Source organism: Haemaphysalis longicornis, unplaced genomic scaffold (assembly GCF_048455015.1).
Source record: "Haemaphysalis longicornis isolate Haplotype H1 unplaced genomic scaffold, Haemaphysalis longicornis Haplotype H1 scaffold_8, whole genome shotgun sequence".
Taxonomy (NCBI): Eukaryota; Metazoa; Arthropoda; class Arachnida; order Ixodida; family Ixodidae; genus Haemaphysalis; species Haemaphysalis longicornis.
Window position 1 is genome coordinate 185,822,297 of NW_027526445.1, and position 23,615 is coordinate 185,845,911.

At 45.7% G+C, this 23,615-nt stretch overlaps 1 protein-coding gene across 1 annotated transcript; it reads right to left on the reverse strand.

The window, feature by feature from the left end:
• Positions 1–272: 272 nt before the first annotated feature.
• On the reverse strand, positions 273–9,039 carry LOC144148620 (uncharacterized). The gene is made up of 3 exons (XM_077680131.1): positions 8,864–9,039; positions 7,617–8,001; positions 273–505 (listed from the first exon to the last, which is right to left on the reverse strand). The coding sequence occupies exons 1-3, from the start codon at positions 8,870–8,872 to the stop codon at positions 273–275; spliced, it is 627 nt and encodes a 208-aa protein (XP_077536257.1). The 5' UTR covers positions 8,873–9,039.
• Between the last annotated feature and the right edge of the window lie 14,576 nt (positions 9,040–23,615).

Sequence of the window (23,615 nt, forward strand, 5' to 3'; positions counted from 1 at the left end):
GGCCTCCCCACCGGAGCAGCTACGTGGACCCGCGGGGCCCTTCTGGCCTGGCCCATAAATAAGGTCGCTGTCTTCCACAAGCGTCCCACCGACGCCTGCCGACGGAGGGAACAGCGGCGCAGAGCGCAGCCGTGGGGGCAGTTCCTCGACCGTACCAGGCTTCCCCTCCGGAAGTCGGCCCAGGAGGTGACGCAGACGACCACGGCGAGGGTGGACCACTTCAGCCACAACTACACACTCATATTCATCGCCATCCTCGCCTGCAGCGTGCTTCAGCGTCCCCGCTCCTGTTTGGTGCCACCGCTAAGGCCGGAGTCGGTGCTGCCTTTAAGGTCGACGTGGACAGCGACAGCGTCGCTCCGTGGGACAGTGACTTGGCCTTCACCATTGACGGGCTGCGGTTGTTGAACGGTGGGTGTGGCGCTGCCCATCCTGTGCTCAACGGACATCTGCACCGCACTTGTGTGGCCCTTCGGGGCCGGTTTTGCTGTGGACATGGTCCACGCTGCCGAGACACCCGGAACGGGACGCATTAGTGCTGGCTCTTGACGAACGGACGATACATTTGAACTGGATTGCGTCGGGAACTTTTCCGTGGAGCGTATTCTCGCAATCGTTTTCGACAAAAATATCCTTTGATGATATTTATTGTGTCCATCCCTTAATTTGGTTCCCTTATAAAGCCTCCATATCAATTTTGTTCCTATCAATAGCGTCAAATATTGTTACGTAGCCCTCTGGAGCTACGCTCTGCACTGAAGGAGCTGAGTCATGCACCAAACGGCCTTGGTGCTAAGCCTAACCGCGTAGGGTAATCTCTCGCAACAATATATATTTAAGGTAGAGTCTATTATCACGGCAACCGCGAGAATTACGGTCAGAAATTTCTCAGGGCAGTCACCTCTGATTGGCTACGCACGCCACCTGGAGATTCTACGGGACAAATATTCCTTGAAAACTCATTCCTACAGCTGCTGCTCTGGCGCTGAGGTATTTCACTTGCTATTAAACGAAAAGACTAAGCATCGAGTCCTCCAGGAGAAGTTTTTTGTAGCGTGAGCTACGCTGGCCGAGGTTGAGCAGTTTCGCGTCGCTCCTGGAGAGCCGTGCTGCGCATGCGCGGGGAGCAGTGACGTATCACGGCGCACAGTTGGCGCGCCGGGGCCGCCGCCGCCGCCGCGGCTGGATTGGATTGAATTGAATTGGATTGGATTGGAAATCGTTTTAGCAGCAGTATGCATGATAACCAGCTAATCCTACACAACCAGGAAACCTAAGAATAACGAGCTGTACCTTAGCTCACGCTACGTATTTCCTCGCAAAGCCGAGCTATGAGCCGCTGCTAATTTTTTACCCTTCGGTATTTTCCTAGTTTCCGCTCACTGTGATGTTTTTGTTGCTTTTTTATTTTTGTTAGTACTATATCAACCCATCGACGCACAAGGCTTCAGTAATCGGTTGGATTAGGATTAATATAGGTTGTGTTCTGTTTCCTCGGGCTGGGTTATGTTAGGTTCGTTGCAGTTAAACTGGATTTGGGTAAGTTATGTTACTTTTGATAGGGTAGAATACTTTGTGTAGAGTAGGTTAGGTTACGTTACGTTGCCTTCGGTAGTTTATATTTGGAGGTGATATTTCTCAGCCACATTCTGGCCGGCCAGCTTCTATGGTGACTACCTAGAGAATTTGCATGACGTAATTGTCACGGCTGCCGTGAGATTAGACGCAGTCTATATTTAGAGGTGTTAAAATTAAAAAAAGAAACAATGTTTGTCATAGCCCACCCCCAGGGTTGCCAGGTGGGGAGGTTTGTCGCCAAACCGGCGACTTTCCGAAACTCGTGGCGATTCAATTTTTGGATGGTGACTTGGCTACTTTCTGGCTCCTTCGAGGATTGGTGATTTCACATACTTTTGGGCCCTTCCGATGACCACTTAACACAAAAGGTGCCGTATATGACATTTTCGTGCATGCCCTGCAGACGTCGAGACAAACAGAAGAGAACAAACTTTTAGGCAAATGGCGGCGGTCTGGCAAAGTCTAGACGAATCAGTCGCTCAAACACACTATGGTACAGTGCTACTTACAGGTACAAATCTAAATTTCCCTTGAAATTTTTACTATCGGGCACCCGATATCGTAAGAATAGCGTCATAGCACTTTTAAGCAGCGCCGCGTGGGTTCAAATGTGATGCTTCAGTACTTTACGAGAGCTTGAGATTTCATGCATAGTGGTGGAATAAGTTTGACAATGCATAACAGGCGGCACCGGGATTCGAACGACATTCCTCTTGACATTCCCGTGCCTGTTATCATGATGATGATAACAGGCACGGGAATTTATAGAGGCAGCGAAAATGGTAAAATGTGGTCTGTAGCGAACGCTCTTTTTAGATCATAATTCTTTGAATGCTTTACTTAAACTTTCGTATGTTAGTGTTTTTTTTTCTAGGCAGTAGTCAACCGATGTCGCTTTTTCACACGACAGCAAAGCAATAAAATTTGCCATACCCTGCATTTTACCAGCGAAGCTGTTCAGCAAATCGTAATTTTTTGTGTCCGCAGTTAAAAATACCAACACATTGCCGAGCGTACTCAGGTGAGCGCGAGCCTCGCGGCGACCGCACGGTAGTAACAAAACCAAAAAAAAAATGTCTAGCGCGCGTGTGTGCGTGCCTCGCGACAACCGCCCAGCATCACCTCCGGACGTTTGTGACGCCAAGAATACCCACTTAGGGAGATTGGCCAAGATTGCGGCGTGCGCCAGGCAGTTTACCAGAGCAGGCTGGAGCACACGGAAGGGTAAGTAATAAAGGCAAACGATGTGGTCAGTGCGCGCAAAATACAAGAAAAAAGAACGAGACCTCATAAAATGCTGCTTTCAGCTTCAGAAAATGGCACGTCAGAGCCTCATCCCATTGTTTCGGCAACCACCCCGAAATGATGGGTTGCCATTTCAGCGCTTGTTTTATCTGGCGGATTTAGCTTTCATATCGCATAAATTTTCAGGCAAAATCTGGCGATTTGAATCCGAATGTACGCCCGGCTCGTAATACTTTCGACAGACAGGTTAAGAAACGTTCGGCCAACACATATCTTCGTTGAAAAAGTGCAATATCGCCGGTGCAAGTCAGACTATCGGGGATCTAAACAGTCACTTCACTTCACTTCACTATCCGCCAGTGTTGTGGCTCTGCCCTTGCCTAGGCTTTGCCTGGCGGGCGCTTTTTTTCATGCTATGTCTAAAGGAGCGAGGGAGAGAAAGCGAGACAGACAGACGGGGAGAGAGAAAGAGAGCTTTTGTGAGATGCGCGCGAAATGTTCATCTTTATATGCGTGTTTTTACACGGCGAAACATTACTCAACAATGCTAATTGAAAGCTCTTAATCTACTATGCACAAAATGGCCGACGCGCAGCATACATAATTGCCTACAGATTAAACCTTTAATGAATGGTCGCAATCCCGCCACTTTTCGCGAAGGATCTCCAATAAACGAAGTAACTAATCGAGTTGAAGAGGATACTGAGGAAATTTTGCGCTGTGTGGCATTATAAAGGGTCAGCGGAGTGCGAGGCGACCATCTAACCGCTTTGCCACGACAATCTAGCCGATAATGCTGACTGACTAAATGCGGACATAGCGAACACGTTGTGGTTTCCCATTCAGAAACGCAGGAAAAAATCACAGCATAGTAATTACACAAGCAGTCATAAGGTTATTGGCAAACCACGTGACCGCTACCGGCGTCCATGTGGCGCTAAGAAGGGCGATCGGCCAAGTCTCTGAGCCACGGTAACCGGATGGGAAAGAAGATGCCGGAAAGGGAATAGGTTGATGATGATAATGGGAGGACACATGCGCACCAGTGGTCACGTGCCCAATTAGTGACCATGAGCGCGGTGCCTTCCATGCGACGCTCACGCGGGAATCTCGGGCAATGGCAAAGCCGACGTACTTGCGCAACAAGCCGCAAAAGACTCATCAGCTGGGCAAAGTTGCATCACCCGGGCTCACCCCACCTCGTCTGAGCATGGAAACCTCCGGTCACAGTGCCATCATCTGCATCTGAACCTTGAGATGACAGCGGAGGGAAGGAAGGAAGGAATAGTACAGGAAAGGCAGGGAGGCTAACCAAAAAAGGACGGCGGTACATATTAAAGGAGAAAATGAGAGAAAGAAAAGTAGAAAAACACAAGGCGTGACCAGGCAACTAGAAAGGCGGTACAAACAACGTCACACAACACGGAGGGACCTTCATCTACTTCGAGTTCGGAATTCTATGCCCGCCGCAAGCTGGAAAGGAAGTCGCCTATACGAGCTCCTCTATGTTGGAAGCGTCCAGCCATTCCTCAGCATTGGCCCAGGAAATGTCACACTATGATTCACAGGATTAGAACTGGGCCGGCAAGAACACCACACCTTTGCGTTACAAGATACGGCAGTCTAGATGACCCCGAGTGTTCACGGTGCTCAGCCAATAACGACACTGCACACATCCTGTGGAGCTGCCCTCGCTTTGCCGACTGTAGACATGCAACAAGCCTTGAAAAACAGAGGATTGGCAAGCCCAGCCAGCCTCAAATTCGCTTTATTCAAGTCGTCTCAATCAGAGCGAAGAACGGCGCCTGCTCACCGCTCTACGGAACTTCCTGGAGACACCCTGCCGCCACCATTTATTTCCTTTAGTGTCGTACTCCATTTGATGTGTCAATTTTTTTCCTTATTTTCCATTGCCTTATCCCTCTCCTCTAGACACCGAAATTCGCTAAAGCGTAACATGGCGTCTTTGTATCTCTTGTACACAAAATAAATGCGTGTTACCACCATCCACGCGACGCTTGTTTTACAATTATTAAGCGCATTTTATTTCGCATGCTCGAATATTCAACGCTGCAAATAACAGGGCAAAACTTGGCTACTCCGCACAAGATGTACATTTCCCGACTTTACCGTTCGGCACGCCTTTTAAATTTGCGCTCTCGCTTAACACTAAAGCTGTGCAAGGAAGGTTAACACGTGCAGGCCTTGCTCGAAACACGTGTATGCTGACGTAGCAGTATGTTAGGGGAAGTGGAACGCTATTTGCGTAAAATTTATTTGATCGAAAAACCTTCCCGTCAATATAATGGCGTGGATAAGGAACCAGAGTTATTACTTGTTGGCGATGCTTGCTGCAAGGTAGGTGGTGGGGATACAAACCACTGGCATCTCTCGCAAGAGACAATCAGTTAAAGAACAGCCCGTTCAAAAATCCGCATTTTTAAATAGAAATATATGCCTCATTTTTATTCCGCTGCTTTGCAGTCATTTTTTGTAGCATTTTCTGATCAAGTAATTCTGGATGAGAACTCACATGGTTTAAGCCCAGATGGTCTGATTGATCTTACTTTGTGGCTATTTTGTGGCCCACGGCTTTGTGGGATGAGAAAATGCCACCCACTTTTCTTTATCTTTTTTTCTCCTTATTATCGGCTCAAAGGAACGTTTTCCCATCCTTTTCCTCCTGCTCCCAGTTCTGGCTACATATACACACGCTAGGCAAATATAGTGGCATATGAACATATTTCGTTCGATTTGTTGTAAGGCTTTACGATTTATTGTAGTATTTTACTACTAACTTACTATTCAGTTTGTTTGACTATTCATTTCGTAACGTTATACCATTCATCACTATTCATAGCCCCAAAGTTGCAATTTCCACTCCTGTAGTGAAAGGTGATGGCATTAATTTTTTCATGGCTTCGCTAAAATCTTGTGCTTCGATATACGTGCCAACAATTTGTTTACGGACGGCTAGAATCGCCATCAGCTAACGCGCTAAAAGCTGTATTAACGCTTACAGCGTTTTTCGATCTGACTCACAACTCTTTCGCTCTCCTCATCCCATCGAGGCAACGCTCATGCGGTTAATTAATCTGAACTTGAGTGCTGATATTAGCTTTGAGTAGGCGTTTATTCCCTTCCATTAGGTGCGCGACCCGACCAAACTGCTATGAAGCAGATGGGACACGATGAAGGCAGTGTAGAATTCCCGGATTAAAGAGCTGCTATCGTCCCAACGGTGCAAGCCGCAAGAGACGGAACGGCACGAGACGAGTGCGTGTTTGATTGCGAACGTTTTATTGCTCAGGTGTGGACGTCGTGGAAATCGGCGGATGTTGCGTTCTTGAGGGGCGACTTATGGCGACGGGAGTGGGGCCACGTGGAGGATGTGGATGCAGTCTGTCACGGTCGAATGCTGGAGGGGCTTCAAGATGTGTGATGTCCGTTCGAATGGTTTCTGCGGAAACAAAATTGGCGGTGAGCTGCGTCTTTGTACCGAACAAGATAGTTTCAGATCACTCTTACGCGTCAAATTTGGCACACAGCAGCATGAACATTGGTAGTGTTTTAACCGTTCATTTGTCGCCACCCCTTCACGAAACTAGCGAGTTATCTACAAGACTGGGAGATTAAAGTCCTGTAAGTTACGCTGCAAAGCAATGATCCCTGAAAACACCCAGACGTACGAACAGAGGGTGCCACTACAATCTTCTGGATCGCCGTAGTATATTTTTTATTTGATAACTGATGTTTATTGAAACTACTAAAATCTGGAATCAGAACTCTGCTGAATTTTAGTGACACTATGCTATCTGATTTCAAATTAAGTAGCCAGGCTTTTGAACGGGCAAGACAAGAAAGGCTTCCATTTGCAACTACCGCCGTTGGGGTGTTTTCATGGCCCGGCCAGTTTTAACACGGTGGACTCGGGAAGCAAGGCACATGGTGCTGCAACCATGTGCTCAACATACAGCGTGGTGCCGTCGACTGCCTCGTTACTCCCATGCATGCAATAAACAACTGGAAAAACAAATCATCATGTCGGAAAGGGGTGAGAGAGAGAGAAAGAGATAGAGAGAGAGATAATTGCGCATCGAGGCTCAAATAAAATTTCAGATTTCTTTTGAACCTGTTCCGTATTTAGGATTTCTCTTTTGTTTTCGTGGTAGTTGATGCGCACAGTAGGTTACGCGAACCTCACGGGAAGATATATGGGATAGCGTAGGTAAGAAGTTATGGCGTGGGTATAGGCTGCGGCCGACATACTCGGATTTACGACTCCCTTATTCCAGAATTTTCGCTGTTCTTGCTAAGTGCACCCTGGGTTGAAATTAATCCTCATGGCCAGAGAGCAGATTAGGTGTGTTAAACTGCAAGTTTTAACAATTTTTTTAGAACTGGAGTACAGGTCATTAACCAAAGATTTCTGATGAATACGGGTAGTATAGGCACGGTTTAACAACCAATGAGGACGACCAAGATGCGAAAACTTGGGGGCTGTTATATGGCCTTGAGCTCTCGAATTCGTGCTTGCCACGTTAAAAAAACGCTGTTTCGAATGTTTATCTCGTCTACCCACCGACCAAGCCCAGGTTTTCTAGGTTGTCGAATCCTCAAATAACAGGCGATTTCAGCACGCATGCTAACTAATCGCCGCAATTCAACCAGATTTTTTTTTCGCCTGGTAGTCCAGGTATACAGCCCAATAGCATCGCAAAGCATTTACTAGCATGATGCGTAGCGTGCCATAGAAGGTTAAGCTATAGAAGGCTGCCAGTGAGCGCACTCACACTTCTTGAGGACTGGGAGGTAGTGGTAGCCTCCGAGGCCGTAGCCGTAGCTGTAGCCGTACGGGGACACTCCGTAGCCGTAGTAGGTGGGCACGTGGGTCACGGTCGGGAGGGTGTACGCGGAGACCACCTTGGTGGCGGTGGGGACGGTGTACGTGGTGGCCACCTTAGACACCCCGGTCACGGCCACCGGGTGGTGGACGGTGGACGCCACGTACTTGACGGGTGCACCGTGGTACACCACGGGCGCCCTGTACAGGCCGTACGGCGCAGCACCGTACGTGGTGTACGGGGCGTAGCCGTAGTTGTAGCCGAAGCCCACGTAGGGACTCACGTAGCCACCGTAGGCGGCGCAGGCCAGGGCCAAGAGGATGCAAGCACGGAGCTGTAGGAGAGAAATGGAGCTTACTGTGGCTTCGTCTTCTACGATTCGAGAACACAAGAAAGCGTACAGGCTGGCCACGAATCACGGTGGCCGACGGGTAAAATCGTCAAGTTGGAACTCCTGCTTATCTACGTATATATGTGTTGCGCTCTTGCGATTCATTCTCTTGTAATTCACCTCAAGTTATGACGAGCAAGACTTATATGTGATGTATAGGCGCGCGTCGAACTTGGCCGCGGGGCCGACGGTTCGCGGCCTCCGACTGCGACGCGTCTCGCATCCTAAGCAGCCGATGTACACGAATCAAGAGATGGCTCGAGCAGTGCAAGGTACCGACAAGAAAGCCCGTTCCGATTGGGAGTGTTAGCTGCAACCTCCGTGCAAGGCAATCGTCGTCTACGTCGCGAGTAAAGTTGGGACTGCCGCATTGAGCGCCTTTGTCTACTTTGTAGCTCACAAATGTTTTTGATATAAGGTCAAAATCGATATTTTTGCCCGCCAAATTCAATAAACATTCCTGGCGTTCAAGTCAGGGGTTACGGTTATACTCATTTGAAGCTCGTAACTCATTAAAAGTGCGGAGTATAGTTGCGGATTGTGAATTATTAGCTTTTTTTATATAGCAGAGCTCGAAAGCGCTGAATTCGCACTCGGCGCAACGCTGCGAGCAGTTCAGAATCAAGGTAATGCTTCAGCTTACAGCATCGACATAGTCGACTGAGAAGCCATACTAAGACTCACAGTAATGACAAGGGAGCCAAACTGCTTATACTGCGATGACACCCGCTCGATAAAGCTTGGAATATGCCGGGCAAAGCACCCTATGCACGCCTAATGTGGCGGATGTTTGCTATATACTCACTCCAGACATGGTCGGAGGGTCGTTCAGCTGATCTTGGATCGGAAGGAACTGCGGATGGTTGACTGGGAGACCCCTTATATACGCCTCGGCAGAGACGGTGAAGGGGTCCCCACAGAGCAGGTCGGGCCAACACCTTCTCTAGTCCGTCTGGCTTTGACAGCCTGTTTCGTGCATGCGCAAAGGCTGATCCGCGGCTTGAAATAACCGGGTCACGTACCCACGGAATGCCGGTTCCGTCGGGGGTCGGTAAATACATTAGTAAACAGCAGGGCTAGGGGAAGATGTAGCGATAAACTGCGCACAGCGGGCCGAAAAGTTGATGACCTTGCGATGGCACACATATAAAAGGCTTTTCCATTTTTAGGTCCGTATCCGATACTTTCACTTTCTGTTTAATAACCTGCTTTTAGTTCTGAGTTTTGTGTGGCGGGTCTGGCTCCTTTGATGAGAACTGGGTTCGCATTAATATTCAACGTTCTCGGACATTGTGAGGTCTTATCGAAAACCTAGCAGGAGCACTTGACATATTTGAAGTCGTTTACTGGTCACTGACCATAGTCCCAATATACAAATTTTAAAATATATAGGAGAGATAGGTCGACACGTGGAGGAGGCGACGCTGCCATTTTTAGCGCCCACGTAACCGTTACCCCTTTACAACAAATAGAAGACCACGAAAGTTTATGTCTGAAAATAAACATCTTTGGAAATTCCTTTATTTTAGTTGCCGTTTACCGCCCTCCTTCTGATGGCAATTTCCTGAGCAAACTGAACAACTTTTCTGTCAAATACTCTGACAGCCGTCTTATAATTGCTGGGGATTTTAATCTACCGAACATTAATTGGTCCAAATTAAGTTCCTCATCTTCAATTTATCAGATTATCTTTGATATGATGTTAGCGTGTGATCTGAACCAAGCAGTGAGCGTGCCAACACGCACACAGGAGCAGACAGCATCGATTCTTGACCTTGTGTTCCATAGCAAATGCCTTTCTGATGTACATGTATCTGTTGATGATGGTCTGTCTGACCACAAGCTGGTTCTTTTTACATGTCGTGTAGTCAATCAACCTGAACAAATGCCTGTAAAACAAAGAGTGTTTAAAAAATTTTGTAAAGCAAAATCTCGATTACCTTGATTTAGCCTTTGATCGCTTTACCGCTGTTGATGTTAACTGCCTTTGGAATACTTTCCGGTCACTCTGTTGCTATTGCCTCGAAACTTTCATCCCGAACAAACCTAAAAAGCAACCCTCCAAAAATCCCTGGATAACAAGAGAAATTATTCATATAGCATGGAAAATTAAGCGCATGAGAAAACGAAAGTCACAAGGTCTCTTTTTCCAAAAATTAAAAGGAACCCTTTCTGAAAAATACTGTCTAGCAAGCACACTTTATATTCAGTAAAATTACCGCAATTCCTTAAGAGCGATCCCGCCAAGTTTTGGCGCCACATAAAGACTAATAAACAAAAAAAAATGCAAACTGCATTTTGCTCGGCAATCAAATTTTTCGAGATGAGAAAGAAATAGCGACAGAATTCAACCGGTACTTTCACTCCGTCTTTTTAAACCCATGCGTGTTCGATAATGCCAGTGGAAGCTGCGCAGAAATCGATCCTGACTTCATAACATTCGATGGTATATTTTCTATGCTTCTGAACATTAAAACAAAATCTTCTTGCGGTCCGGACAACATACCAAATGTATTTTTACGCCGCTACGCAGAATCTCTTTCCCGCTTTCTTGTTCTCATATTTCGCTTATCCTTATCAGAAGGCATTGTACCCGCAGACTGGCGTATCGCTCGAGTAATCCCAGTACTTAAAAAAGGAAATAATCTCCTCATAACCAATTACAGACCGATATCCCTTACAAGCACGTGTTGTAAACTGCTGGAACACATCATCTCAAATTACATGATCAATTTTTTAGACGCGCAAAATGTTCTATCGCCATTCCAACATGGTTTCCGGAAAGGTCACTCTACAACTACGCAATTAATTTCTTGTGTCCATTGATTCTCCTCGGTTCTAGATAAATCAGGGCAAACCGATGTAATTTTCCTTGACTTCAGCAAGGCATTTGATTCGATACCGCACTCCAAACTAATTCACAAACTTAATTTGATTGGTTTTCCCTGTACTATTGTTAAATAGGTTGCATCGTATTTAAGTTCACTTACGCAGTTTATTGAAATAAACGGTGTTTATTCTAACCCTCTCTGTGTTAACTCCGGTGTTCCCCAGGAAAGTGTCCTTGGACCTCTACTTTTTCTTATTTTTATTAATGATATTACAACATGTGCTAAACAAGGTGTCGAAATCCGTTTATTTGCTGATGATTGTATTTTATTCCGTTCAATTAACTCTTTAAATGACCAGATAATGCTTGCCCAATCTGTCGAAGCCATAACTGCGTGGTGTGACCGCTGGGGAATGAATATAAACCCTGATAAAACTATGTTCATGCGCATCACTAACAGGAAAATGCCATTTATTTTCCCGTACAATATAAAAAGAACCCCCATTTTACTAACAGAAAGTTACAAATATCTTGGCGTAACAATCACTAGCAAACTAACTTGGTCTTCCCACATTGAAAAGATTTGTTCATCCGCACGTAGGAAATTAGGCATGCTAAGGCATAAACTCAAAAGTTCTCCCCCCAGTACTAAACTGCTCGCATACAATACAATAATCAGGTCTGGTTTGGAATATGCATGTGAGGTGTGGGATCCGCATGCTAAAAAAGATATTAACAATCTAGAGAAAATCCAAAGATTAGCCTTCCCCAACTGAACTAATGAATGATAACAAAATTCAAACCTTAGAATATCGCCGGAAAACAGCAAGACTAAAACTTCTTTTCTATCTATCCAGCAAAAAAATGTGTAGACCTATCAAACATTCTTGCTCCTTTATCTTCGCGTCCAACAAGACGCTATCATTCCCAAAACTTCACTCCTATCTTTGCTCGAACTAACAATTTCAAATACTCTTTCTTCCCTCGCACAATAACAGCATGGAACGAACTACCACATCACATTTTTGAATCTGGAAACGTGTTACGGTGTATTGAAAGTTTTTGTGAAGTGTGACTTAGATCTTGTACAATAATACGTTGCATATGTGCCTGTTAGTTTGTGCCTCCTCTGTATTGTTTCCTTTTTTTTTGGTCATGTTTCTTGTATTGTACCACCACTTCTTCCTGGGCCATTCTTGGCCTGCAGTATTTTCTAAATAAATAAATAAATAAATGAACAAATGACGTTTCCGGAGCGCTACGGCTCCCCTGTTCACACTCTTGGGAAAGAGTGCGAGCATTAGGTAAGCCTTAATTTGAATGCTTACTTACAACATACCTCGGCACATATTTCTGGCACTTTGGGGTCACTACACGCCAAACGTTGCGGCTTATAAAGCGTACTGCTAAACCTGTTGGATTCGGAATGCGCTATGTACTGTGTGGAATACACTAGACTACGTATGTGCTCGCTGGATCCGTATGCGAAGAATCTCACCGATAAGCTTAAAAAAACAGAATAGGGCAGTAAGATTTGTTTTCCGTAATTAATCTTGTAAACTTCGTATGACAGAGAGCAAAAATATATAAGCTGAAACGGGAATTCCTGAAAGAGCGTAGACGAAACCTCTGGTTGAAATCTTTTCATAATGTCTACCAGTCTAACACTGGAATTTAGAAATAAAATAAATCAAATCAAGTTTTATTTTTCAGCATTGCTGCAGTTTGAACAGTGTTGACGGTCACTCTGACAAAAATCTGTGGAGACAGCTTGATGGGGCCCAAGCGCCGATGCACCTGCGGTAACTTTAGGGGACAAAAATATTCATACAGAAAAAATATCACCATATACTGAACAGTATTTCACCATGAATAATTAATCACGTAAAGAATTAACTAAGGAAAAAAGTGAAAGCCGTTTCACTCAATGCGAAAGCTGTCGAAGTGCATGGGTGGTGGCGCCATTATCCGCTCACTGCAACCACCCATCACGCTTTTCGCCGCCCTGTGTCACTCTTTTCTTAATAAATATGCAATTCAAATTTCCCGCCTTCGCAGTGCTCGTGCGCCCCCTGCCTGAATCTGCGCCAGCGGGAGTTCTGTTCTTTTTGTGCTTGCCTTAATTTCGTAATCTGGAGCTGTTTTGCGTCATTTCGAACACGTAATTTTTTTCTTGCGTAGTTGGAGCCTTTCTGCGTCATTTCAAAAGCCCCATTTTTTTCATACGCGACCGCTTTTTTCGCTTGCTACTGCAAAAACCAATCCAACGAGCGTTTCTAACTACACTCAAACCCGATTGTAGCGAACTGCAATATGCGCCACGATTAGTTCGATTTATCCAATAGTTCGATATAGCCGAACCCGCCTATAACGAGTTTATTTTTACGAGATTGCAATACGCGGGAATCCCCTTGCCATCTCTGCATGAACAAACGAACAAAATAAAGTATGTCATTACCGTACACAAAACAATGGATTTATTGTAAATAATAAAGCTACTTTCCGCCTTAACGCCGTAACTGCCTACTTCCAAAAAAAGCGGTGATTTTTGTTTTCCCTGTCGTTTTGGCAGCGGTAACAAGCCCGGTATTCTTTACACGAGCATTGTTTGCACCAGTTCGAGTCCATGTCCTTCAATATCCCAAAAATATTTGGGGACGACCCTCGACTGCCGAAGGTTAAGCGTCGGACGGCTTTCACTCGCGACATCCTCTGCCTCCTCCGTGCTTTTCATCAGAATTACGACCGTGCTGCTAGCGGTTCCCGCGTCCGAGGGGCTTACAGTGACGGCAGCATCGTCGTTCACACTCAGCAAAATCTTCGAAAGCCACTCCTTTCGGCACAACATCGGGAAGGTTGGCGAGCTGCCGTCTTGGTCCGGACTCACTGACTGGGCGGGTTACGTCGCCAGTTCGGCGCGCCGAAAACAGTTACGGAAAGTGTCGGGGTCATGTCACTCTATACGAGGCGAAATGTCTCAGTCGCGGCCTTTGCTCAGTGGTCGCGGCCAATCAACATCTCAATCGCCGCTCCGAGACCATGCATTTAGGCGGCCATTCTAGGCACGCCGAGTTCGATATATCAGATGTGAAATTAGTTATAAGGAATATGTTTCCCGTGTATTTCCGTAACTGATTTATTTTTGTTCGATATATAGCATAATTCGCTCTATCCGGGTTCGTTATAGTCGGGTTTGACTGTAATTGAACGCGGGTGCTGCCGGTTATATACACAGATTTTGCCAGAAATGTGCCTGCAGTTTTCTTTGCGCTAAACAACGGGGAGATGTATGACAAGCGCCAGCGGTTCCCGAGGTTCGAAAGCTTATGTTTATTTAAACCACGTGGTTTTCGAAGCCTCAGCGTGACTCCCTGACGACGGTACAGAAGGCTCTACTTGGGTCCGCTATCTCGCTGCCCCGCCTGATTCGGGCAGCCGCTTGACATCGACTGCTAGCGCGATACGACGACAAGGCGAGCGCCTAAACTAATTTGCTCATAAAAAGCGAAGTATATCCAAGCTTCATCCTACGCATCCCAAAGAAAGGCACAATCTTGGGGAATCTTCCTTTGAAGGTGACGCTTTGCGCAGCTCATTTTTTTTTTTTTTGCTATATCGATACGAGACGGTAATTTTCTTCCGCTGAGTGCTCTATCCATTGATCCTAATGATGAGTTTAACAGCGGAGCTGTTGTTGCTGGCCGCGATGTGTGCGGTGTGCGGCGTCATCAAAAAACCCAGGAAATCGTTACTTCTGCCGTTTACCACCGTTTTTGCTGTTGATGATTTGGCACATATACACACATGCGTGATTGGCCAGGGATCGGGCGTGAAGAGGGCTAATGCGCCCGCTTAAAGTAACGCAAAATTTTAAACCCAGCGATTTATATGCAGAAAGAGCGCACAGATACAAAATCGAATTACTTGAGAATTGAAAGTAGAGTTTGGACTAGAAAAATGAGCTTTTTGTGCCGGAAAAGTTGCATGCAAGAATCAAAGCTAACAGCGCAGGCGCTTCGCCTCGGATACGTATGCATGAATGGCTGCTGCCACCCCTCGGTGACAATATCCCAGAAATGTGGCCCGAAGCGATAGTAGTACGGGCATAAAAATAGGCAGACCAATTCGTCGCAATGGCGTGGCAAGGTGAGGTTACCTCATCATAGAAGAACCGCGGCAATGCAAGACGAAGTGCTCTAAAGTCTCATGTTCACCGCAAAGAGCACATCGGGAGGCGGAGGATAGACCAGCCCAGTGCATATAAAAGTTGAGTTGGGGGACTCGACGTCTCAAGGTAGTTAATGTGACCTCGCATTGACGAGTTTCACAAAAAAAAAAACAGAAATTTTAATTCTGTTTTAAATGGACATAATCTTCAAAATTACTTACCACCCCTTCCTGCCTTCTTGGTAGGCGTAGATAGGTACGAAACCTTGCTCCTGCTGCAATAAAGGGAATAGGGCATAGGTAAACCGGAGGGCCATCCAACGCCGATCGCGCCTTGGAGTCAGCCTGTTCATTAAACAGTAACCCTTTGTGATCGTAAATCTAGATGAGGCAGATGTGACGCAAAAGGAAAGTCACAACGAAGTCGAATGCACGAATAAAAGCTGGATTTTTGGATTGTGACAAAGCAGAACAAACCGATAGGGAGTCGGTAATTATAGCTGCATTAAAGTTCTGCGGAGGTATTTCTTTTCAGGCCGGAATTATCGCTAGGAATTCGGCTAGAAATATCGGTGTGAAATCAGGTAAACGCAGCGAGACTGACCAGTTAAGGTGTGGACTAAAAATTCCCACACCTGCTCGCTCTTCACGTTGCGATGCATCTGTTGCCACTATTACATAATCATTCAAGCTTGCCAAATGGTCGTTCAGTTGTCCTGTAAAAAATCGCGACCTAAACATTTTAGCAATAATGGGGAATGATATACAAATATATTTTAAACTATGCAACGTGTCAATATCATGTGAACTTCACGTCCAGCTTGGGGTAAAGAAACTTTCTCGCTGGACAGACGAAGATGGTTTAAAACTGAATCCCGCGAAAGGTACCTGTATTGTATCCTCAAAGAGAAGTGAAAAAAGGCCCTATCCTAAAATAAATCTCAATGGTGACTGAATTCCTGTAAATAAGGAACACAAGTTCTTGGGTGTGGAGTTGGACGAAAAACTCACGTTCATCTCTCATATTAAACAACTCAAACAAAATTGTCTGAAAACAAGGAATATTCTGAAAGACATACGGTCATACCAAGTCATACCAATCATACGGTGCAGACAAACAAGTCCTGCTCCGCCTTTAAACCGCTTTGGTAGGGTCTCGTTTCGAGTAGGCAAGTGTTGTTTATGAGTCAGCCGCAAAAAGAGCGCTAAGAATGCTCGACCCAGTGCTGCACTCGGGGCTTCGCCTTTCGTGTGGTGCTGTCCGTACAAGCCCAGTCCAAAGCCTGTACGTGAACTTCGACAAGCGGTGCCTATAGCACCAGCGACTTATGTTGATTCGTGATATGCTTCTAAAATCTCATCAACCGATAACCATCCTCTTAAACCTATTTTTATGGATACAACCACATAACAGCTTTTTTTTTAGTAGGAATATGCACTCCTAACAACAGGAATGACCATAAACACATGTGGACCACCTGGGACGTTGTGCCATACACCTCACCTTGTGTGTGTAAGTCGAATTACCCTAAGGGGACAGTGGAGTGATTTGTAAACATGGTGGGATTACTTGCACAAAGTGTAGTCTGGAACCCCGAGGACAGGTTCCTACCCCTATGGGTGCGTTTACGGGGCTTTATGTATTAAAAAAATTCATTTGAAAGTGCTGTACTAATCTCTGCTTCCTTCTGCCGATTTTCTATGACGTTTCGAAGGACGCTTGCTCTTGTAGGCTTAGCTTGAATGCGCCTACTGCGCGGCTCGCTGACCCTCCGACGGTCAGTAGGCCGGTCGCCGCCAGGTCGTCGCAATTCATTGGCGGAGTTATAACTAAGCCACAACAAGATTTGCCATCAGTACAGCGTGGCTTTATTTTGTTAGTTTGTAAAAAGTCGAAGTTCATGTATCTCTACACTAACGCGCATGCAATACGTATATTGGCTTACGATGCTTAGCTTAGTTCGCTTCACTGGAGCTGTAGGCTGCATTTGCCGGTAAACTGGTACGCTAGTAGAAAATCTAAGGCTAATAAAAAGTGGGAGAAGATTCAGCAAATCTAATGTAGGCAATAATAAAAAAATCAACAAATACTTTTTTCCCAAAGCATAAAAATAAGGTACGGGAAACACTTTTCGCGCAGGATGAACTAGCGCAGAGGTCAGCAGCACAACCGCACCTTTGCGAACTCTTTCTTCCCGCCTAAAGAGCGCAGTCACTACTGATAAGATATCTGTGGCAATTTGTGGACGCAAAAAGATTTTCTTTAAGCTGCCTACATCAAAACTCTTAGTGAAAACATGCTTGCTCGAAAAAGGAACGTCTTTTTCTTGGTCGGACAATTGTCGCTCATATCAACTGGACACCATTAATTATTGCTTTTGTTTGTGCCGGGATGCGTTGTTTTTGCTGGAAGTTTTGGAACGTACTGCTAAGAGGGACATGGACATTACCCTTTAAACAACGCGATTCCTGCCTTTTCGAGATACTACAGGAGTGCTCTATGATATATTTTTGATGGGATTGTACAGCTTGTAGAAGTGCCGCATGACTGACCGTAATTCGGACCCCCCGCCGAACGAAGCCCGTTTTTGGGAACAGGCTGCGTTGGTGCAAAACATCTGTGCGACGGAAAGTGATCCACCAGAGTGGCTGCACCTGTCCGACGCGCGTGTATGCTTGCAGAAGTTTTTACGGGCGCCTTATTTCAGCTGCTGTGGTGTTGTTTTTCTTGAATAACTGCTAACTTTTGTATTGTATAATAACTGCCTGTCTTTCATGCAGTCAACAAAAAAAAATGTGGCATGGACGAGTGGTCTGAACCACTAGATGCAGCGCATCGTAGCAGCAGGTTAGAATCGGAGGTTGAATTTTTTTGGCAGTTGATTTCTTTTTATATAAGTGATGTTTTCTCTAATGCAATCACCATTTTCCGCTGCAATCATCACTGGATTATGAGCGAGTTTGGAGACTGCGTGCAGACAGACAACTACGCGCTGGCGAGTTCCCGTTGGCGTGGCGTTGACGTATCGCCGACAGCTTGCATGCACAGTGCCGAGTCAACCGACTGTCCGCCTCGTGCGAACGTTCCTCTTACGACCAAGAGACGAGCCAGGCAAGCTCCGAAGTCGAGGGAGAATCGCCTCGCAGTTGAGCGTCTCCGATGGCGTACGCCTCAGCTGGTGAACGTTACGATTCTAAGCGGGGCTGGCAGCATTATCTGAATTATCATGGAGCCGACAATGGCATCCAACCAGCGATAACGTTGGGCGCCAAGCATGTTGTTGTGGGGTACCAAAACCGAAACTGTTTGAACAACTCTGCAAAAATAGGCGACAACTACATTCCGATACATGTGCTTGTTGTCAACCGCATTAAACGTTTTTTTTTTAAAAATAACATTAAACAGAATCGTCTGTAAATGAAGTTAAAATCTTGGGCATCGCCCATTCCCATAGGAATACGTGTCAGTGCTGTAGTGGTTACTCCCGACGCTAATGCCACACGATTATGTTTTTCTTCTTTTATAAATTACACGCTCCTTTATCGACCGTATGGACGATGAGTCTATGGAATGCAAATACAAACATAAGTTTCAAGAATTCACTTCAAGGGCCCTTTAAAGGAACACTGAAGTGATTTGAAAACGTTGTGAGATTACATGTGCAGATTAAAGTCTGGAATCCTAAGGCCAGGTTTCGACTACTCTAAGTGCGTTTACGTGAACTTATTGAGTAGAAAAACGAATTCTAACGTGATGTTATTTCTGAACACTCCTTTCCATTTAAGCACTCCTTTCCAGTGACGTTTTTTATGAGGCGACCTTGTCTTGCAATACTATTGGACGATATGTAACGGTCTACATTTCATGCATACACCATTGCGTTTTTGTCAATGGTTTTGTTTTATTTACGAAAAACCTCTAGTGCTATTGGCATCAAGTGAAATTGTAACAATGGAGACTTGTGGTTTATTTTTCAGCAGTTCGTGCTAGTTTCGGTTTCGGTACCGCCGTGCAATTCGTCCACGGTTTTTGACGTATGCTGTGATTGCGCATTAGTCATACTTCAGAAATCATCATTACCCGCTAGTCCATGTTGTTGACTGCTGAATGGGGACGGATAAACTTCCTTGCACCTCTTCAGGCTAACAAGTATCGTTTCATGCAGTAAGGAAGGCGGATCCGAGGTGGACGTACGGCTGAACTCCGGTGCTCCCGTTCATCGGAGATGGTGAATCGCGGGGCCTCTCTCCCGCACCCTACGGATCTCATCTACATGTCTTTTCTCCGTATTATTAACCGCGGCGTCGGCGAGTCGGCCAATTAAACAGAGCCGGCCAATAAAAAAAACAGGCCTCTGCTCCCAGATTTGAACTCACACAGAATATGCCGTAGAACTAACAATTGGGCTAGTTGGTAGCTGTTCATCTTGAAGGTGGAAGCTCTCACACAACAATAACAGAGACGACATGGCGCTAACTCGCAACTATTTGTTGATTGAAAAGAAACACAAATATATACCTTCAACATCTCACGGGGCGCGTTCATCTCGCCCAAGATAAAACAATGAAAGTGGCTTGAGACTAAATGCATACCGGTGTACACGCGACAATCAAAGGGGGCATCAAAACACCAGAACCATAACATATCAAGAAACCACTACGGTCGCAATGAGTGGCGCAGATTGATTGATTGATTGATTGATTGATTGATTGATTGATTGATTGATTGATTGATTGATTGATTGATTGATTGATAGGCTTTAATGAGAAAGAGGCAAGAAGCCCTGGCGGGGAAAAGGGAATGAGCTGGGTTATCGAAAGGTGATAGTATTCAGTTCTTGTGTAGTGCCCTTGAGTAAAAAAAACACATTGAAGGGCAGTACAGTGAATCGGCAGAAACTGGGCAACAAGTTGCAGATCTTCCAGAGGGTGCACTGAAGAAGGGACCGGCGTTCACGTGGACTATTGAGTTTGTTAGAGAAAAAAAAACACACTGAAGGGCACTACTGTGAATGTGCAAAAACTGGACAAAAGTTCTTCCAAAGGGCACATTAAAGAAGGGATCGTCGTTCACGTATCAGACAACCTTATAGAGACCACTGTGTAGGGAAAAACGCACAATTCCTTCAAGTAGGGTGGTGTCACTCCGAACTCTTAGTAAGTGTTCTTGCACATCCTTTGGGAGGGCATGGGAGGCGAGGAGTTGTTCTCGACCTCCAACAAAGTGAGGGCATATCCATATTAAGTGGCACAGATAAAAATATTCTTTGTCTGCTATAAAAATTGACGGGGCACTAACACATCTATCTCCGGAACTTTTAATGTGGAATGCTTCTGTCAGCTCTCGTGTGGTTTTATCTCGATGCCGTGACAAAACTATGGTATCGCAAAAGATGGATGAACACCCATGCGTGGTGCAGTGTTCCCATAGTTAGGAGCCCTGCTTTGATTTTTCACTGTTTTTATCTTCTTGCAGACGTGTGCTTAAACATCCCACAGTTTGTCCTACAAAACACAAAACACAACCCAAAATAACACAAAAATTTTGAAACGTAAAATTTAAAAAGGATAGCATGATTAAGACACACTTCTCAGGGCATATATATATATATATATATATATATATATATATATATATATATATATATAGTAGCCGCCCCCTACATAACCTTCCGGTTGTTAATTTATCTTTGTGTTTAGGCAGTGGCATTGAAATTGCCTTATCGTGATGTATAAGGACAAAAAGAAAGAGGAATCAGAGAAAAGACAGAGGTTTTGGCAGTAGAAGATAGCTATGCCCAACGTTAGGACACTAAACGTTTTATTGTGTCTAAGTTGGTCGCCCGTAGAGAGTGCATGATCTCCTTAGTCGCCTTGTGGGCTGATGACAGAGTAGGCCAGTGACGTGAAATCTCCTCCTGAGAACATGCCCACCCACAGTCCAGGTTTTACAGCGCTGACGACAACTTCTTTCTTGGGCGCTGGGAACTCACATAAAACGCGACGTGTCGTCTCCGGCGTGCCGCAAGCTTCACACTCCTAACTCCCTGTCATACCCACGCCAAGAATGCTTATTGGGAATGCGGACATTCCTAGTAAGCGTTCTTGATATAGGAATGAAAGCAAGAGAAAAGTGGGAAACTTGCGGCTGCCACGCTAACTACAATTGTTTGTTAGGAATGCTGACATTTCTAGTAAGCATTTCTGGATGCCACCCCCACCAGAGATGGCAAAGAAGGGTTGCGTCAGACCATGGGAAGATTAGTGGAAAGGAATGTGGGTGTTGTTTCCCCCATCAGTATGTGGACCACCGTAGCTGTGTCCGTCCAAGATAATAGAGCGTGTGGGGTGGTCGCTCTTTGATGTACAAAACGGGCGGCAGCGTCCGCACAAGTGGGAACGAGGCGCTGCTTGGTTGTACACAGGGAGGAAAGTCAGCATTCAAGAAGGCCAAGTAAAAGAAAATGGGGCTATGCAGTCATTTAGAACCCCCTGGGTATTTTTAAACGACGCCGGCAAAGTGAAAAATATTCTCGTCACCCGGTACGACTTCGCCTGTTCCCCTTCTGATCTAGATCGGCGGTTGTCCACCATGGGGGTGCCGGACACACGTTTCGAGCTTGCAAAAGTGATGGGACGATTTATGTTGATGCGTGTCATAATGACAAACAATTTGAATTTACACCTAAAGACGTCCACCTACTTATTCATGCCCCCTTTTTGTGACGGACTTTTATGATGATGCGTGACACACTGTCAAACAATTTGCTTTTGTAGCTCTGAATGATTAATTGTAGGGTTTAATGCGCCGACGCTACGCAGGCGATGAGGCGCGCTGTAGTGGAGGGCTCCGGATTAATTTTGACCACATGGGGATCCTTATTGTGCGCGGAACCTCGAACACACGGGTGTTCATGCTTTTCGCCTCCACCGGAAAAGCGGCCGCCGCGGCCGGGAATCGAGCCCACGTCCTTGTGCTCAGCAGTACAACCGCGGTGGATGCTATTGCAAGCTCTAAGTTACCCAAAGTCCTGTCCACTGCCTTTTCTGTGTTTAGTTTTCCCCCGTAGCTTAAGGCTGTGCAAAAATCGACGTTCAAACTTGTGCTACGCGGAGAAGCACTAAGCCCACTGATTAATGCGGACTTCTGGGGAAGTTGGTACTGCATGATCGACGAGCGAAGCGCCAAAGTTACACAAAAGACGAAGGAGGACAACAAAGAGAAGCGCTTGTCTCGGTTGTCCTCCTTTGTCCATTGTGCAATTTCGGCGCTTCACTCGTCGATTAAACCTACATGCCATGCTGCGAAGCCGCCTCTATGCATTGCCAACAAGACTTGGCAAAACGGAGAAAAAAAAGGGGCGGAGGCGGGAGTGCATAGTTTTGGGTAGGGCTTCGCGGACCCCTGAAAATGTCCTCGCACACACTTATTTGACAACAACTGATTTAGATTAATTGTTTGAAGTTTACGTTTTAATTAGCGTCATTTTTCTTGTGACAAACCAGCCCTTGGAATTAACCCAACTCAGTATGTTGTTGATGGCCCCTTGAATGTGCGACGAAGTCAAGTCAGCAAGTAGTTTCCCGGAGCTGTTGTGGTGTTGGCAATGCGTGTTTGTCTCGCGTCACAGAGGCCCCGGTACAAATCATACCCTCGCCCAAACTTACCTAATTTTGTTTTTTCAACTGAATTAGGTTATGTTCATACTACCGACGCAAAAGACATATAGTGATCTATGGACGCAAAAAAACGGCGTGTCACGGAGTTATATGTTGGCTGAGACGTGAAATGACGTCATTATTTATTACGACAGTTGCGGCAACAGTTTGAACCAAGCCTCACTGCACTGTTTTACAGGGCAAGCTCCCCTGAGAAGTTTGGCGCTAATGTCGTCATCTTTCTTTTTTAAAAAAATTAATTTTTAAGCCGTCGGTCATTTTCTCTGCTGTCTATGTGCCATGGATGCCGGATTTTCGACCGGACATGTCAACTAATCCTTTAGCATAATTTATTACAATAAAACACTGAGAACACCATGTTTTTTTCGACCTCGGCATCTATCTCCCTGGCCTACGTAGGGAGGGGGGAAGGGTGCTGTTGGATTGCGACCCCTTCCGTCCCTGCTTACCGTCACCCAAGACGTTCGTGTTCAAGGCGTACGGAGAATGGGTAAGGCCACTGATCATGCTCATCATTACTTAAAGGCTACCGACAATTCTCGTTCTGTGGCGAGCAATCCACTAAATTCGCGCCCCTTCTCGTCTGTTGTCACCGCGACGACTACCCATTATGTTATGAACTTGAAGGCAAACAAACGGGAGCAAAACAATTGTAAGGTTATAGAGCACAGTCAATGCACCTCGAAGTTTTTGTTGCCAATTTGCAATTGGTGGTTTTCCGCTTCAAGTTAATTATCTCAACACACTTAAGTCGCTCGCGATGGTTGTTTCCCAGACAGTCGCGTGTATGATTGACAGATGCAGGGGAGAGCCAAAACGGCAATTGAGGCAACTTACGAGCTTCCACGGTCGATACGTAAGCGCAAACAGGAAACGGACA